The 17,404-nt window shown below is 42.5% G+C and overlaps 1 protein-coding gene across 1 annotated transcript in view; it reads left to right on the forward strand.

The window, feature by feature from the left end:
- The window catches only part of UST (uronyl 2-sulfotransferase), a 168,283-nt gene extending 158,635 nt beyond the window's left edge, over positions 1 to 9,648 (forward strand). Inside the window, exon 8 of the mRNA XM_075708146.1 lies at positions 9,368 to 9,648. Coding sequence (XP_075564261.1) covers positions 9,368 to 9,648 — 281 coding nt within the window. The remainder of the gene's footprint in view (positions 1 to 9,367) is intronic.
- Positions 9,649 to 17,404: the final 7,756 nt, after the last annotated feature.

The following is a 17,404-nucleotide window of genomic DNA, read 5'->3' on the forward strand; positions in this document are numbered from 1 at the left end:
CGAGGTTATTAGTGCAGGCATGGAGGGGAGCAGTGGATCACCTGGGGCTTCCTGGAAGGGGAAAGATGCATTCTTGTTTCTGGTTCATAGTAACCTCGGGGGACACGAAGACCCTGGCAGCCTTAGGGCTTAGCCCTGTTGAGACATTATACTTTGCCTTCTAGCCTGAACAGCAGAGAATCAAGACGTTCCCTCGCCAGAAAAAGCATGGGGTGAGAATTGCATTAGCCACACTAGGAGATTACTCTCCTCTCCCAGGACTTCCAGTTAATATAATTCCCCTTCTTTTTAGTTTTTTCTCTTGCTGAAACAAGTCTGCCTGTGTTAAACAACGGACCCTTTTCCTCGGTTTTGGCCAGAGGAGGAAGCCTTTGTCCCGATACCCTGGCAGCTGGCCAAGGCAGTCGGGCTGTGGGCCAGGAGGGGGTGAACTTGAAAGGAACAGTGTGTTGTTTCTGCTCTGGTAGCATTCTTCCTTCTTCACCAGTGCCTCAGCCCCTGGCCGCCTTCAGTCACTCATTATACACAAAAGAACCTAAGGGCAAAAGAGAGACTTTTCTCTTGACTGCCTGTAACTTGCAATAATAAGAAATAAAGTAATTTCAGGGCTTTCAGTTGTCTGTGTGCAGGCATAGTTGGGAGAAAATCTTCTTAGAACTGGAAACTTTCTCAGAAGGGAGAAGAGAACTGATAGCTTTTTTTTTTTCCACTCATTTTAATAGCAGCTTTCATACAGTAATGTACATCTTCCAGTCCTGTATAGCCTGTCAGTAGTGGTTTTACCTTGGCAGTGCATAAATTTTATTATGGGCCATTTCTTTAGTCCTAGTTAGTATTTTTGCTTTCATTTCTCATTTCAGTAATTATTCTTATGTACAGCAATAAGCGGTCATATCTATGCTCTAGGAAGACAGGAAGAGGCAGCACTTAGAATTAGTACATTTTTAAGGCCATGTTCTCCAACTTGTTAAAAAAATATGTAGTGTTACTTCACATTCCTGCAAGGCCCAATGCTGCAGGGTAACAACCACTAGGTTTGAACAGCCAATGACTGGAAAAGGTAGCAAATTCGGTGTACCTCTTCCAAAACTGACATTTACACTGAGGTGTCTCAAAGGCACTGACAAAAAGGCTTTCACAAGTGGTGCTTCCGACGTGGAAGCTGACACATGCAAGACATTTGGAATTTGCATCTGTGAAAGACTTAAATGGGCCATTGGGTCATTCAGCTTGGCTTCTTGTGTGCTACAGGCAGCACAGTTTCTCTTTCTTCTGCACAGAGATCAGTAACTGGAGTTGGTGAAATTATCCAGCATTGATGTAAAAATATCAAGAGATAGCAAATCAACTCTTTTAGTTTTGTTCTAGTGATTAATCACCTTCATCACTTTAAAAAGCTGTGCCTTACTTCCAGTCCGCATTTCTCTGGTTTCTGCTTCCAACCCGTCAGTATCCATAGTTTTCTCACCATGAAAATATGCAGATGCTGTAAACAAGTCACCTCTCAATCTCCTTTTTTTTGGTAAGCTGACCAGAATGAATTTATCATCTTTCTCTGAAGTGTCCCTTCCAACCCCAGTATTCATTCTGAGGCTGGTTTCATACCCTGTCTGATTTAGGATGTGGTTACAAAACTGGATGCTATATGCCAGTGTTGCACTCATCAATACTATATATGGAAATAAAGATACCTCCACCTCTCTCCATCCCTCTTAGACATCTTAAGCTTGCACAGCATGCCTCTTCCATTGCTTCCTTTTTGTGGACAAAAATCACAGATAGCAGCCTACTGTGACTCGAAGCAAAAAGGCAAGGTGCTTGCTCTAGGTTCTCAAGTCCCAGGCTGTATCTCTGCAGATTTTCTGCATAAATACCTGTGGTGAAACTTTTCCTGCTTGTGAGTGCTGCTGAAATTTGTCTCGGTCACTGCAACTTCTCTCTGCAAAAAAGTAATAATGTTAGTATCTGCATAACCTACTATGCAACACTGTTCACAAGCAATCTGTAAGAACCTATTTTTATACTGTGGTTTTGTCAGATCCAGATTTGACTGGATCCATTCAATAATACTTATACAGCTATAAAAGATACATTAGAAATTGCACATGAACTGCAACCATAGCAATTATTTCAGCAACTCGAACTAGAGAATCCTGGCATTTCCTCTGCAGATGACTTTGGTTTTGGCATCTCCAACTCTGTCTAGTTCAACTTAGAAGTTGCTTAACAGCAATAAAAGTACCTGACCACATTCTCATAAGAATCTGCCTTTTTGCTCTACCAGTGTGGGTTAATTTTCCGCTTTTTTTTTCTTCTGTGTTAACTTACTGTAACTGGGAATGCAACATTAAAGTGCACCAAATAAAGGAGTCTCTTAGAAGATCCTGTTGAGATTTGTTATATGATCATGTGTGAGATACAGCACATTTCCAGGCTGGGGCAGCAGCAGAGGCAGTGTGTGGTACAGGAGGGTCGGCTGAGGTGTCTCATGCAGGTGGAAATCCACGTTGTTGGATCCACAGCTCTGAACTGGTAGGAACAAAGGCATAACTCCATGAAGTTTCCAAGAGGAGAGTTGGAGATTGCATGATAAATACTTCCTGGCTGGAGAAGAGGCCTCAGAGAGTGGTAGCTGTTTACAAAGTATGGAGAAAGTTATATATTTGCATTGCTGAGTGTCTTGTAAGGCAAGTGTTTCATAATAGTGATATAATGCCTTTAATAGCTTAAGTAGTATTTCAGAGTACTGTTGAATGCATATCACTGTTACATTGTCCAGTTGACAGCCAGACCAGTGCAGTTTTGACCTCTGCAATATATTCCCAATATGTGTTACTTGCATATTGTAGGAAGATGTTTCTTTGTTATTTTCAGCCTTATTGGCCCGAGGTACTTCTTACATTTATCACTAACATTTTTTTTTTTTTTCATGTTTCTTCCTTGTTCTGATTTTGTGCCATGTCTCCTCGGTGTTTACATCCTCGAGTATTAGTAGTTGTTTGATTATGTGTCTTTCAGATTATCTCTGTGAGCTCTTCCTGGCTAATCTCTGTTTTGGCATCTCTCCATTTTTGTCTGCCAGGTTATCATTCTCTGAGCTCCCTGCATTTTGTCCATGTTAATGTTAGTAATGAAATTATATTAGATTAACAGTGACGTTATTCTTCCCTCTGGTTTCCTTATTCATTGTACTGGTAAGAAAGAAGAAAGCATTGCTCTAACTGTCTCACCTCGTTCAGTCTCTGTCATTGGTAGCCATCATTTTGCAGTGTATGTGCTAATTACAGTCTGATGTATTTACTCCCAAGATCCCTGTTTGATAAATAGGACATCCGATTTGCCTAGGATTGCAGGTCTCTGGAGTCCTGGGTGTTTCCGTGACCCCTGGAGAGCTGTCCTTGCAGAGAGATCCATATCTGACCTTTAGGAGACGGGGATTGCTGTGTGCCAGTGGGATAGAGTTCTCCTAATCCCCTGGAGTTAGGAGTCATTCCATGTCATCAAAGCAGCACAATAATTCAGGACAGAAATGCTAAAACAAAGCAAGCATTGCTGGTGAACCAAGCGTAACTGTCCTCGGTATGTACATGCGTCGGATCTTTATCTACATGTTGTTAAAACTTACACCTTATTTTGTTGATGTGAATAACTAAGAGAGTAAACTAGCAGTAAGGAGGTTAATAATTTGGCTTCGTAGTATTTCAGACAGGCAAAGCTAGTAGATGCTATGGGACAAATTACTACTTATTTTTTCATCAACTTTGGTTTTTAATATGCCTCTTCCTGGTTGGTGACTCTGTTAGGTTTTCTCCACCGTCCCTGCTTTCCTTTAGCAAACACGAGCCAACGTGAGGCGCTCAGTCGGGCAGCGTGGCCACAGCGCGCCACCTCCCTCCTCCTGCCTGGGACCCGTGCGCTCCTGAGCGGTAGCAGCCCCGTGGCCGTCGGAAAGACGGCCCGCGAGCCAAACACATCAGCATCTCATCTGTTCTCCCAAAGCCATCCTTTCCCAGATACCCTTTGAGAGCTCAGCTAATTCAAGGTTGAAAAGCGGACCAATTGTGCCAGAAAATTTTCTGCTGAGCTGCAGTCAGATATTCTGGGGGGAGATAATTTCTAGCGTAGCCATCAGAGCCTTGTTGTAGCACCACAGTGATCGTCTGAGTGGCGTATCAAGCAGAGGCCCTCGCCGATTCGTACGTCACATCTAACCACAGTGACATACATTTATTTCCATTTAAAACTGTGGAGAAGTAGGTATGTGCTGCAGCTCAGCTGCGTACGATTGAAACGCGGGGCCTCCCCGTGTAGTTCCAGGAAATGAGTTTACTGTATCTGTGACAGCCATCGTGTTCACACAGCCTTAGAGCAGCAGAGCTCGGCGTGGGGCTTTTCCACCACGAGCGTTAGCCAGGCAAGCCCGCGGTTACGCTCGCCTGCAGCCGTCCTGCGCTGGCTCCAGCCTGGCTCACCTCTCCCCATCGGATCCCCAAGGGTGCTGGGCTCCCCGCGGCTTCATCCAGGAGCAGCAGAGCAGAGCTGGGGAGCAAGACTCTGTGTCGCACCCGCCGAAACGGCGGGGCGCTGGAGAGAGCGTCACTCCGAAATTCTCTTCTGAGGTGGAGAATGCCTTTAGGATCATTTTGTCTAAATATGGCAATCCAAGGGGTTTTTGAGCCACGAAGTATAAAAACCACTTTTCCCTATGGTTTGGATTGCTGCAGTGAGTAACGCTGATTTCTTAGTTTAAAAAAAAAAAAGAAAAACAAAAAAAGGGAGAGTGGGGAAAGTAATGGTAAATATTCATCACCTGGTAACCCAAAAGAATTTCATTTTCTTCATCCATATCTGCATACCAATTTAGTCTTAATTCAAGGCATGAGGCAGGCTGCACTGGGAGGTTGAGTTACTGTATAGTACATTCTTTTTAGTAATTTAAAAGAATGCCAAAGCAAACAGTTTAAAAAAAAGAACCCTAAAAAGTGAATGGTGTAGTTTGTTGCCCTCCATATGGTTAGCTGTCTCAAAGGTCGTAAAATGGGGGTCCTTTGGTGGGACAGCTGGGCTTATGTAGCATATGCAGATTGTTATTTTGGCTTTAGGCCAGATCTACCTAATTTTTCCATTTTGTTTCTATGATGAGAAATGGTGGGTAAGGTGACTTCAAGGGGCAGTTCTGTGATTTCATTCATATTTGTATTAAAGAGCCTTTTAAGAGTACTTAAGATTAGAAACCAGTCTAAATAAAATTCAAGTGAAAAAAAAGCAAAGTTTGCTTGTTTTATCAGAAGGCTGAGCCGCAGCCAGGCATAGCCCCAGCTCATGCCATCTGATAGCCAGCACCTCACAGCTTATTTATGCACCGCAGTTACTGATGATTATGCTGCAAGGCGAACCGACAGAAGCCAGAAATTCTACATTGCTCCTGTAGCCTTCCAGAGTGTGCGTGTTTCTATCTGTACGTATGTATACATCTATAGACGTAGGTGTGTGCATAGAGCAAAGAAGAATTGCACACATCCGGGAATCCTCTATGCCATGACTACTGCAAATTCAGAGGAGTGTGTTTTGCTGCTTTCTCGCTGCCCGCCGCGAGGGTGGCATGCAGCACCTGGCTGCTTCAGCAGCTCGGGTGCCGGCGGGCTGCTCCCTGCCTGGCACATCACCAGTAAATTCCGCTTTGGCTGGTCCTGCCCCACACTGACCACCCCCCCAAGAAAACAGTGCAGCGCTTTTCACCTTGTCGTCGTTGGCAGTGCTCCTGGGCCGAACACAAGTGCCTCTCTCTGCTGGGAGGAGCAGCCACCAAAGGGAGCTGGAGCTGTAAGAAGTGGCTTTTCCCACTTAGAGTCCTGGAGGGACCGTATAAGTAAAGAGCTTTTTCCAGCGAGGTGAATGGAGTTTTCTGTAACAGAAATAACCTACGTAAAATAAAAACGAAGTTGGCAAGCAGCATAAAGGCTTACGCTTAATAAATGCAATATTTAGTAGTGTATATTTGCTGCTGAGTTTGTAAAGAAAACCAGACTGCAGAGCTGGCGGGAGCTACCAGCTAAGCAGCAGCAGGAGGAATGTCTTGAAGTGCTCAATAATCATAAGGCAGCAGTTGCCTTCTCACCCAAGGACAGGGTGAGTACAGTGTCCTTCCTGCAGTGTATTCATCTAATGCCCATCAATGGCAACTTGAACAACTGCCTGAGAATTTAAAAAGATTAGACATTTGTTAGTCTATTCCGGTCTACAGGTGAAGGTGGTGTAGAAGAGAATAAGCTCTTTGGGAACCCAAATATTTTCACCAAAAATATTTGACCCCATTCACTAGCTACAGGTAGTGCTTTCTATGCTAATGTCTATTTTAAATGCAAGCATTTCATGATCCTTCCTCTACGCTTTTTCTTAGCTCGACAGCACATTAAAGATTGCTTCTTTATTTTTAATTCAATTTTTGTATATTTTAATCATTTTACTCCTATCTAAATAAAACTACAAATTGATAAACTGTGACCAGTCAGTAAGTATAGAGCATATATCACCATACATCACTGTAGTTAAAGAACAAAGAACTCTGTGTACTAAGTTGTTTAATTACTTAGATATATGAGTAGAGACAGAGATTTCAGTGTAAAGAACCACGTTTGGTATAAAAGCTCCATTTAATTACAGAGCAGCATGTTTTAATTGCTACCAACTAATGAAAACCATTCTTCTTTTAGAAAGGGAATTAAAAGTACAAATGCAAAATAGAATTAATGCTTTAAATAATTTTTTTGTAATTTAGAACAGCATTACATTTGGTAAGCTAGTCAACCTATTACCTCTTTGTATCATATTCTTGCTACATTTCAAATTACTCTGCTGTAATCGGTAAGCAAAACCGAGAGGGAGAACACCTCTTTCCAGTACAACTTTTTTCTTCTGCACCAGATGTGTGTGAGGCAGTGAAGTCAAATAGTATGTGAATGTCCAGCCCAGCAGCACTTGCTGTCTCATGTAGTACTATTAACAACTTTCAGTTGTTGTTCTTTAATTCCTTTACTCTGAAGTAGGAAAATGTGTCCATTGTCTGAAAATTAGAATGCGTTTATAGGTGTGGATACCCTCAACTATATGAACGTTAATCATTTAAAATGTACAGAAATCAGTTCATGTTCACATAGCTGTGCTCTACCTGTGTTGTACTTTTCAAAATTTAAAATCTTGTATAATACATATTTTTTGTCTAAAGATCATCGCTGTTGTGTTTGCTAGCTGGACTTACTCATCTTTTGTCACCTCTTGAAATAAATGGGTTTGCCTTTGCTTAAAGTTCCTCTTCTTCTAAAAAATTATTCTTCATTATTTCTCTTGGAGTTGTTCTTAGTTATTTGTCTTGGATGCACATATTGCTTGTGGAATCCCAAGAACAACTCACTTTTCCTACTAGGAACCATCAATCCATCCCTTAGCCTTACGTGTAAGTGATTGTGAAAAACTGTTTCTCTGCAGAGCTGCTAAGCATGTGTTTAGCTTTGCTGGCAGGTGTTTCAGAAGACCTCAGTTTGGACTGCTCACGTGAGCAAAACTCAGCCCATGATAAAATCCCATTTTGATTTAGGGACTCCCTCTGGAACTGAGGGTGGTCACTGCTGCTGGGACCTGGTTGGAAACATGAAGGGTTCTTTGTCGTCTGCTTCCTCCTTGTAAGTTTTCTCTTTGCCATGCTTCATGGCCCGATCCTTTTGAATTCCTCCAACTTAGAGAACTGCTGTTACAATAAGAATTAGGTTTCCGTATCAAAATCCAGCTCTTCTTCGCTGCAACAGTTTATCTCTGTAGTCATGTAGAATATGGGATTTTGTAGTTTGGCATTTGAGGCAGCGCAATAGGGGATATAAATATTAAGGAAAGAATGAGCAGCAGAAGCCAAGACATTATCCTAGAACAAAAAAAACAGTTCTCATGCAGACCTTGCTGTTGTAGCAAAGAGCAAGGAAGTGAAGTAAGGACTGACAAGACTAAAATTAATCTATTGGTTTTAGAGTCATGGAAAACAGCCTAAGTCCCCTAGTCAAGTGGCTTCCCTCAGAAGAGAATCAATTAATCTGCTCTTAAAATCCTCCAGAGATACAGCTTTTGTAACTTGTATGCTCTACTGCACTGCCTAACTATCCTTGTCATGAAAAAGGTTTTTTACTGATGTCTAACTGGCATCTCCTTGCTTCCATGCAAGCCCGTTCATCTTGCCGTGTCTGTACCCAGGTGTATTCTGAGGCTATTACTGTCATTTCCATAGGCATCACGTTCTCTCAGAGTAACACATGAGACGTAGTGGATTGGAGCACTGAGGTTTCAGAAAACCTAATTATAGAAGCTAGTACTTCATCAGTGTAACATTAATCTCCACTTCTAAAGTTGTTAGGGGGGACACAGCGATGCTACAGCTCAGTACTTCCAGCTTTTTCTGTTCTCTTCACAGTTGACTTTCAGTTATGTTTCTGTCTTGAAGAAGAAGAAAATACTTAGGATGTTCTGGCAGCCTGTTGCCATCTGGTAGAAAACAGCAAAATTATTGCCTTGAGAGTTTGCTTTGCACCTTATTCAAATACATTAATCTCCAAGGGTAGAATAATCTATTGAGAGAGGAGGCAAAGAGGCATGTCAGTATTTTGTTAGTAACTCTAATTCTTTATCAGCAATAAAGGTGGGGTTTTTTCAGTTTACCAAAGCAAAAGTTGTCAGATGAAGAGAAACATACTGAAACCTTCCAGTCCCAGGGCACGACAGGAAAATGAGTCTAGTTTAATCAACAGGTATAACAGGACGAGAAGGTCAACAGGCACATTCGGTCTTGAGGTGTCATGTGGTGATGCCAACGGTGCTTTGGTGCTAGCCTGAGATGGATTCAGACTGATACGTATCTGGTTAGATTTGAACAATAATAAAGCACAACTGAGACACGACATAGTCTGTCACATAGGAAATAATTAATTAGCTCAGCTCAGCTGTGTGCTGGATATATACTTCACATACATCAGGCAAAATTCTCAAAGCTAGGCAAGATTATGGGTTTCTCTGCGTGTAGTATATGCTGATAATTGATGTGACCTAATTTGCATTTGCAGATAACCATTGCCAATTAAGATCCTTGGTGATTATACACAGTGCCAAATGCCATGTATGAACTAGCCATATTTAAACATGCAAGTCTAAATTCAAACATCTATATTTTTTTGTCTCTTGCTAAAAGTAAATCCGTTATTAAGGAGGCAGATTGAGCTCATTTGTATCAGTAATGCAGTAGGGACATGCCTTAATCTTTAAAAAAGAAAAGTTTAGGTCCAGTCTCATTAATTAGCACCCATCATGTTGCTTGTTTTTTTTTTTACAGAACATAGGAAACTTGGCAATCTGACTGTGACAGTGAAAAAGACCGTCCCCTCTCCAGAAGCAATACAGATCCTCTACCAACGCATGAGATACGAATACGAGTTTTATCACTATGTCAAAGAACAGTTCCACCTGCTAAAGCGCAAGTTTGGACTGAAGTCTCATATCAGGAAACCACGTCCCAGACCCGAGTTCTTCATTCCTTCTCCCCTGGAAACAGAGGAACCAATGGACGATGAGGAAGATGATGAAAAGTGGCTAGAGGATATCTATAAAAGGTGATGGATGGAAGAACTATCCTTTCTCTTCTGGTGATCCCTTCAGCCTTCTTAAGATTTTTTTTAATTATTATTAAAAGTAATTCCTTAAGGAACTGAGTTAATGCGCAGCAGCATTTGAAACGGAATGAAAGAGACCATTCCCACATGCTGGGGCCATCGGGAGATACCTGGTTTTGCGGGTTTGATTCATTGTACGGTGTTGGCTCTATAGCATCCTTGCTATAGCATAGTATCTACTGGCTATCACAAAATAACTTTTGGAGTACACAGTCCTGCAAAACATAAGAGAATAGAGTAGGTGGTCTTGCAAAGTAAATTTTGCAGACTCCTCTCTCTCTCTTTCTCCAGAAACAAGTCTTCATTGCATAACACTGTGGCATTAACTACCGGCAATGTGGACTACGGGCAGTGAGCCATTTGGGAAGAGTGCCTCCTTCTGCCCAGAGCACACTGGTATCCCAGTGGTACGGCCAGAGTCACTGCCAAGTCTGTGCACATCGAGGATAACAGGCTCAGAAGGGGGCTAGATAATGCCTTCTGAATTACCCTGTGCGGGAGGAGCGAGGCTGCTATTCTGGCAAATTAATATTAGTGGGCATTAAGACGAGTTACAGGAACTAGATGTTTTTGGTAAACCCTTCTCGTTTGTAGAGTGGAAAAAGGTACCTGGTCAGTGACTGGCAACAACAGATGAAAAGTGCAAGGCAGGGTTACCTGAATGGTAGAGTTTTGTTTCTGCAGTTGAGTACTTTTCTATTAGACTCTGAAGGAAAAGGTGCAGCGTACAGTTTTTATGTTCAGGAAGGGTATTTGTAGATTTTTATTCTTCCTAAGGGTCACAAATCCAAAGAGATACAGAAAAATCCACTCACTAAAAAATGTAGATGATCTGGAACTCCTATTACACGTGCCCAGTATTTCTGCAACTGCAGAATTTAGTTGTTCACTTCTGAAGCTGAACACAGCTGCCCCACCAGCACAAACACCAGACACCTGCTTTTAGCATGGCTAGAAGTAAAATTAACAACGTGGACATACACAGCTTCTCTAGCTGAAATATTTCAGTGATGAAACAAAGAAAAGAAGGCGGCATACTCTGAGAAACCAAAGCTGATTCAACGATCCGTTGCTAAGAGAGTCGCTGTGAAAGTTTGCCCTTGTTAATCACTACAAGTATTCTCAGTAAACACTAGAAGAGGATCAGTGGAGGCTGGGAGGGGAAAGGGGAATAGCTCCAATGTGTGACATGCTGTTGTGTTTAAGGTGGGTGTCCCTGGGGTTCCCTGTGATGTGTGGGCTTGCCAGCTGTTTGACAGCCTGCCGGGACTGGTGGTGCAGAAGTGACAAACCTGCACGCAGCAATGGGCAGAGCTATTTGGCCATCTGCTCCATAGCAGAATAGGGGGGATTTGGTAGTCTTGATGAGGCCTGTTGTTGCCAGGGGAAGCTGGACTAATAGAGAATAATAGCAATAAATTCCTGTCCTAGAGCACAGGAAAGAAGCAGGGCTGAGGAGTTGCAGCTCCTTGCCAGGATGAGTCCCAGTAACGCTTCAGGGGCAGGGCACCTCTGTCTAACTCACGTCCTTTCTCAAAACATCTACCAGGCAGTTTTTGCTTCCTATTCTGCGGCTGCCTCAGCAGCATGTCTGCCATCTGCAAGGTCATACTTCAGTTTGCAATAACAAGCAAAAGTTATTTTGTGATGGATGAGGCATATAAACTCGGGCTAAGCTCGAATGTGCCTTCCAAGGGTTTCCTCTTCCATGAGCCTGCTGAGAGCCAATAAACATTATGGCCCACCTTCATCACCAGTCAGTCTTTACTGTATCTACATGCAGAGAACGAAAATAAAGAAGTGTAATCGTGTTAAGACAAGATGCTAACTTACAGAAAATATTATGTAGAAGATTCTGTTCTCATTATTAACATCCCAGGTTGGTGGTAGCAATGCACTACCGTGGGGGAGCACGTTAAAGAAAGCTGAAAATGGCACAGATAACAACTAACATATTAGCTAAAATAGGAATCTGCTGCATTGTATATTTTAAGTGGTTTCTATGAAATTACATTGAAAGAGTAATGATTAGTTTACACACTGTGGAGTAGTTATATTTTGGAAAGAAAACTAATATTCTCACCTTTCTGAAATTCTGTTTCAATCCTTTTTGCCAACGTTGTAACAGAATAATCAGTCACTTAACACATTCACCCTTCCTGCAAGTTCACTGCTGCTTACCGTAAAGTCTGTTTATTTAATGGTATCTTCAGCCGTCACTACTTATAACCTAAATGCAAAACCTGTTTAATGATTTACTTGCTAGGTTTTAATGTTGTTGTATTTTTCGTAACAATCAACCTGGCCTCTCCTCCTTGAATGGTACTTCATAAATTTATCTGGCACACAGCATCTAAGATTCCTGGTCCTATGGCCTATTTGTCTGTCATGAAATATATTTTACTTAATTGTTAAAAGGTACGTTTTAAGCTGGTTAATCTTTGACTTATTTATTGAAACTTTTCAGCACATTCCAAATTCTAAGTTGCTCAGGAAGAAGTTGATTTAAATGATTATATTTTGGTCTAATGAATATTTCTTATTCCAAAAAAAAAAAAAATCATTGTTTGTAAGCCTTTAGCCCACGACAGCTTTGTAGGAAGTGCCATGCATGTACTTGTAAATCTTTGTGGGGGAAAAAAGGTGGGTGCTTGACATAACATATGTGTACATTAGCTTAGCTATAAATGAAAGCAACGTATGTTTTGGGATGAAATATTCTTTAACTTATTCACTACCATCTCCTGAAATATAAATAAGCCATATGACTCTTTATTTTTTGGTCCAGTGATGTTTAAAAATAAAACTTGTACATTTCTTCCTAGCACCATAGTCCACTTGCTTACACTAGTTTTCTTCCCTGAGTACAGCGGCTGTGGGTAAGATGTTGGAGTTGCACCTAGCGGAACAGGATTGGATGCGGCATAGTTTATCATCTAAAAGTCATACTTTAGCAGCGAGATTGGGGTAGGTTGTTCCTGGGTTATTCTATGTCCCAAACTGTCTGGAGGTGTGAGAGTGAAGGCGGAATTATTTTACTCACCTGAGATGTGCAGTAAGTACCCTGAAGTACATTGTCTCATGTGTTTTGTCACTGCTAAGTAGAAGGAAGTTTTATCCAGGAGAGAAACAGCTTGGTCCCCATGCACTGCATTTTACTAGACGTGGTATTTGATGGCCAGGCGTAAAAGCTCTGACAGCCCAGAGTGATGTTGTAATGTAAGTAAAACATCAGTGCTTTCACACTAAAGAGAGAATCATCTGTTGTTAAAATGCAGTGTTCTGGAAAAAATAAATTTTAGTCTTAAGTTTCACGTGACTGACAAATGGTACCGTTTTTGTTCCTGTTTAATTTACTTCTCTTCCACATAAATTGTGCTGATGATGCAAGGCTAAGTCCAAGTATCTGAAATGTTCTCTACTTACATGTAGAGAAGTAGCTCGGCAGAACTGAAGGTATGTGAAACTGGTGGTGTATTTGAAGCATTTCAATGTCTTTGCGATTCTTTATCATTGGACTGTTGATCAATTACTTGAATGTTATAATATAGAATGGTACGTAGTATCATAAAGACACAAACAAAATTACAGATTTTAAACATTGGAGAACAGATCTGTGGATGCCAGCCATTGAAGTCTTCCTCCTTTCAATACTTGATGTAATAAAAATATTAAATAGAAAGGTAGATTTTTTGACTAACAGAGGAAACCACACTGCATGCCAACTTGGGTCATCTTATCAAATGAAAAAACATCCTCCGCCAAAGAATAAAACTACATCCTCTTAAAAAATGAAGGTCTGTAATTCCCAGTTAAGGGTAATGGTGCTCAGATCTTTCCCTCCATTTTAAGAAAGGGAACGTCCGTGACGTTAGACCATAGCCTAAAACAACACAGCAATATTTTTGAGAGCTAGAATACTGTAATACAATACCACAGCATTCCTTCTGTTTTATTTTTAAGGAATCAGCCTTTATTGCAAAGAGTTCAGCAAACATATAAAACACTGTGGATCGATCTGCCTGCGTGAGCCAAGACCAGAGAAAAGAACTGAGCATTGTTACGTATAGACCTCCATGCACAGACTCCATGGGAAAAACAAGAAAGGTCTCACCAAGCCTTTGCCTGTCTAATGGTGTTGGAATCACCGGGACCACTTTTGCAGGGTCTGTCCCAAGGGAGTGTTTGCAAAGTCGGGCTCTGCTTAGGTGCCCACAGGTGTGGTGGGAAGTGTGCTGGAAGGCAGCTCTGTGAGAAACAGCCATTGGGGGGTGAAAAAATTGCCTGCAAAATGTTAGAAGTGGATGGAAGGGATCTTACTTTGAAGGTCGAAACTTAAATCTCAACCAGCATAAATCAGTTGCTAATGTCTCACAACTGAAAAACTTGTCACACATTTTCTTCGGTTTGCTCAGAAATGGCATCGCGTGCCAAGCTCCAGCACCAAGTGCACTTCAAAGATCAGTTGTAAGCTTTTAAAAACAGGTGTGTGTAATGGAAGCACCAGCACACCATATAGGTTGTGCCCCAGCACCAATGTCTGATGCTGTCATACCAGAGGAGCCTGGAGGTGGGGTGGAGGGTTGTTCTGGGGGCAACAGGGGGTGGGGAAGGGGGCAGGTTTTCTGCAAATAGGTATTTGGCCTGTCAGATGCTGTAAGATGGTAAGATTTGACCAGTGGTATATTTGAATGTGGATTTTGAATATAAACCTGTGGATTGTCTTTTCTGAGTATGTAAAGGAAGAAAACAAGTCTGATTGTATGGTGTTGGCTCTATAGCATCCTTGCTATAGCATAGTATCTACTGGCTATCACAAAATAACTTTTGGAGTACACAGTCCTGAATTTAACTGAATGTGGCTGAAAGGGTAAGTTAATAACACTGCTGTCAGGCAGGCATGGTAAGAATGTGCTTTATGCAAACTTTTGCCATCGTTCTGTTCCCTTCTTTGGATCCAATGGGCAAAAAGGCCGATGGGAAAGCATTCTGCCACACCACGGGGGAACTGGTGCTGTGAAAAGTAGAGATTAGCAGGAATACATGGAGGCAATGCTCTTCGGGATTAAGGATAAAGGTCTAAACACCAGGATGATACAGAGCACCCAGCAGAAGTGTTACAAAGTGCTCACTCTCTTTATGGCTTTGGCTCATCTGGAAAACTTGAGACCATGCTTCAAATGCTGCTTCAGATTTGTGATTAGTATTAAGTTAGCATTTTCTTGGCTTTTTCCATGCACTTCTGAATTACCACACTACCTCAGAAACCTGCCAGAATATAAGCACACCTGTATCTGATGTGTAGGAGCTGATCTGAGACATAAATTCAATCCTTCAGCAAACCTCCCTCCAGGTTGAGTGCAAGTAATGAGCTGAGTGAAACAAATCCTTCTCAGCACAGTGGTGCTGCTAATGAGCAGGTAATATTTAGTTACTGTGCCACAAGGGAAAGCGTTCCAGCAGTTTTCCAATTTACCAGGCCAGGATGATACAGGAGACTTTAGATAACCTCAGGGCTCACGGGAGTGTTGTCAGGTAGCAAAGGCCAATTGCATCTCCCAGTTTTGAACTCGTGATCACCTCCAGTTCGGGTGCAGGGAAAAAACAGAGGCTGTTGCAGTCTGTGACAGACACAGGAGCGACAGTCCAGGTAATGGCTTCACGCAGCACATGGGAATTTCTCTCCTAGGAGCCTCCGATCTGTTTTTTGTGGTGGTAAGCTCAAGGAGGGGAAATCAACTCTAGTCATTAGTCTCTGATTCCCCAAAGAAGACAAGATTCCCAAGGTCGTGCTGGAGAGATGTGCTAGAAGAAGCGGCAACGAGGCACCTATGCCTCACTGAAGAGCTGTGAGCCTGTTCCATTTTCACTTTCTCCATTTGTTTGTATTTGAACAAACCTTAGGCCATATTGGGTGTATTTCCCAAGGTCAATCTATGTAGAGTATTTCTGCACTAACCATATTGTCTGAGCATCTTGGAAAATGATTAATATCTTTATCCTTTTGATCCACAGTGGAGGTAAAGGAGTGCTGTTATCCCCATTTCATACATTGGGAATAGATACAGCAAGTGGGTAAGTGATATTCCCAATGTCACACAGGAAGGTTGTGAAAAAGCACTGATTACAATTTAGCCAAGTGTCTTAATCCTTGAACTTTCTTCCCTGCTCTAAGATCGGTCCTAGATTTTAGAAGGCAAAACAAGTACCATGGAAAATTTTAGTTACATGGCCTTGTCTTTTCTCCTTATCTTTTCCTGAAAACTCTGCAAAGTTTTCAGGTAACTGCCTAAATACGAATGACTTTTTAGCCTTGAGCAGACCATTTCTGTCCTTTTGGGACAAAAATTAATTCCTAGTCTTATCTATTTAGTTGCATAACAAACACCTGCAGAAATGGCATGGCTGTAAGGTAGCTTTATGTTTGGGAAGGGTGATCCTGTAGCAGTAAGAGCAGATAAGCAGATGGATGGGTGGCTGAAGTTACACCTTGCAAATTTAGGTGTTCGCAAGAGTACGGTCACATTTTCTCCTGAAATATGTGGCACTTAGAATCATAGAATCATAGAATTGTTTAGGTTGGAAAAGACCTTTAAGATCATCCAGTCCAACCATTAACCTACACTACCAAGTCCACACTAAGCCAATCAAGGGTAGACTAGACTAAACCATGTCCCAAAGTGCCACATCTACCCGTTTGTAGCCTACCTGAAAAGCCATCAAACCTGTGTTCATGTATGTAGTCTAAATTGTGTTTTCCTTTGGTTTTCCACAGTGCTTAGAAACCCAGAACATGAAGTGATGCCTTGCTGTTCAGCAACCAACACCAACATGGAGTAAAAAGACAGTTCTCACTCAGCTCACCAAGTAGTTGGTTTTGTCTGGTGTATCCATAAACTGGCTATTGGACAGGGGTATATGCCTCTCAGCTGAGAGATCTGGTGCTTTCCCCTCATCTCCTCCCAGTCCCTCCCTTAACAGTATGCAGCGTTAAAGCTTTTACCTACGTCTTCTGGGGAGCATCTTAAGGAATAGCGAGCAAACAGGGACGTAATCCAAACTCCTGTGCCCAAGTGTCCGTGCTTTGTGGAGGATCATGAGCTGCTGAGCCTTGCTCTAAACTTTGATACTGGGAGGAGGCTCTTGAGGTTGAGCCCACCTTGTAGGTGTCAGCTTCATTCCTGCTCCAGATCTGGTTTCTGCTCTGAGTATTAGGGCGAGTCCTGGCCTGTCTCTGTGGAAATAACTGGGGCTTAGCAATGCCAAATCCGTCCCCTTTGGCTTTGGGCCGGGAGGCTGAAATGCACTGGCAGGTGAGCGCATCAGGGTGCAAAGAAGTCTCCGCAGCGTCAGTCTTCCGACGTGAGCAGAGACACTCGGTGTCAGCAGCAGCCCTGGAGGCTGGTGTCTGAGCGGGGAGAGGGAAACGGAGCCAGTTTCTCAGTTCGTAGCTAGCTGGTGGGCATTTCTGCCAAATCTTCCTTGGACAAGTTCGTGCTAGTCCTGTCAGCACTTGCTGTGGGAAAAACCTTTCTTCCTGCACTTCTTGGGATAGAAAGCTGGCAAGGAGAGCCCGGCAGCGCCTCTCTTCCAAGGAGGCTGGAAGGATCCAGGGGAGATGTGAGGGTGCAGGGGAGGGAGGGCGGCAGCCTCCTGCCTGCCTGCCCCATGGGGGGCTGAGCTCCGGGCTGTTTCTCACC

Source organism: Pelecanus crispus, chromosome 3, assembly GCF_030463565.1.
Source record: "Pelecanus crispus isolate bPelCri1 chromosome 3, bPelCri1.pri, whole genome shotgun sequence".
NCBI classification, from domain to species: domain Eukaryota; kingdom Metazoa; phylum Chordata; class Aves; order Pelecaniformes; family Pelecanidae; genus Pelecanus; species Pelecanus crispus.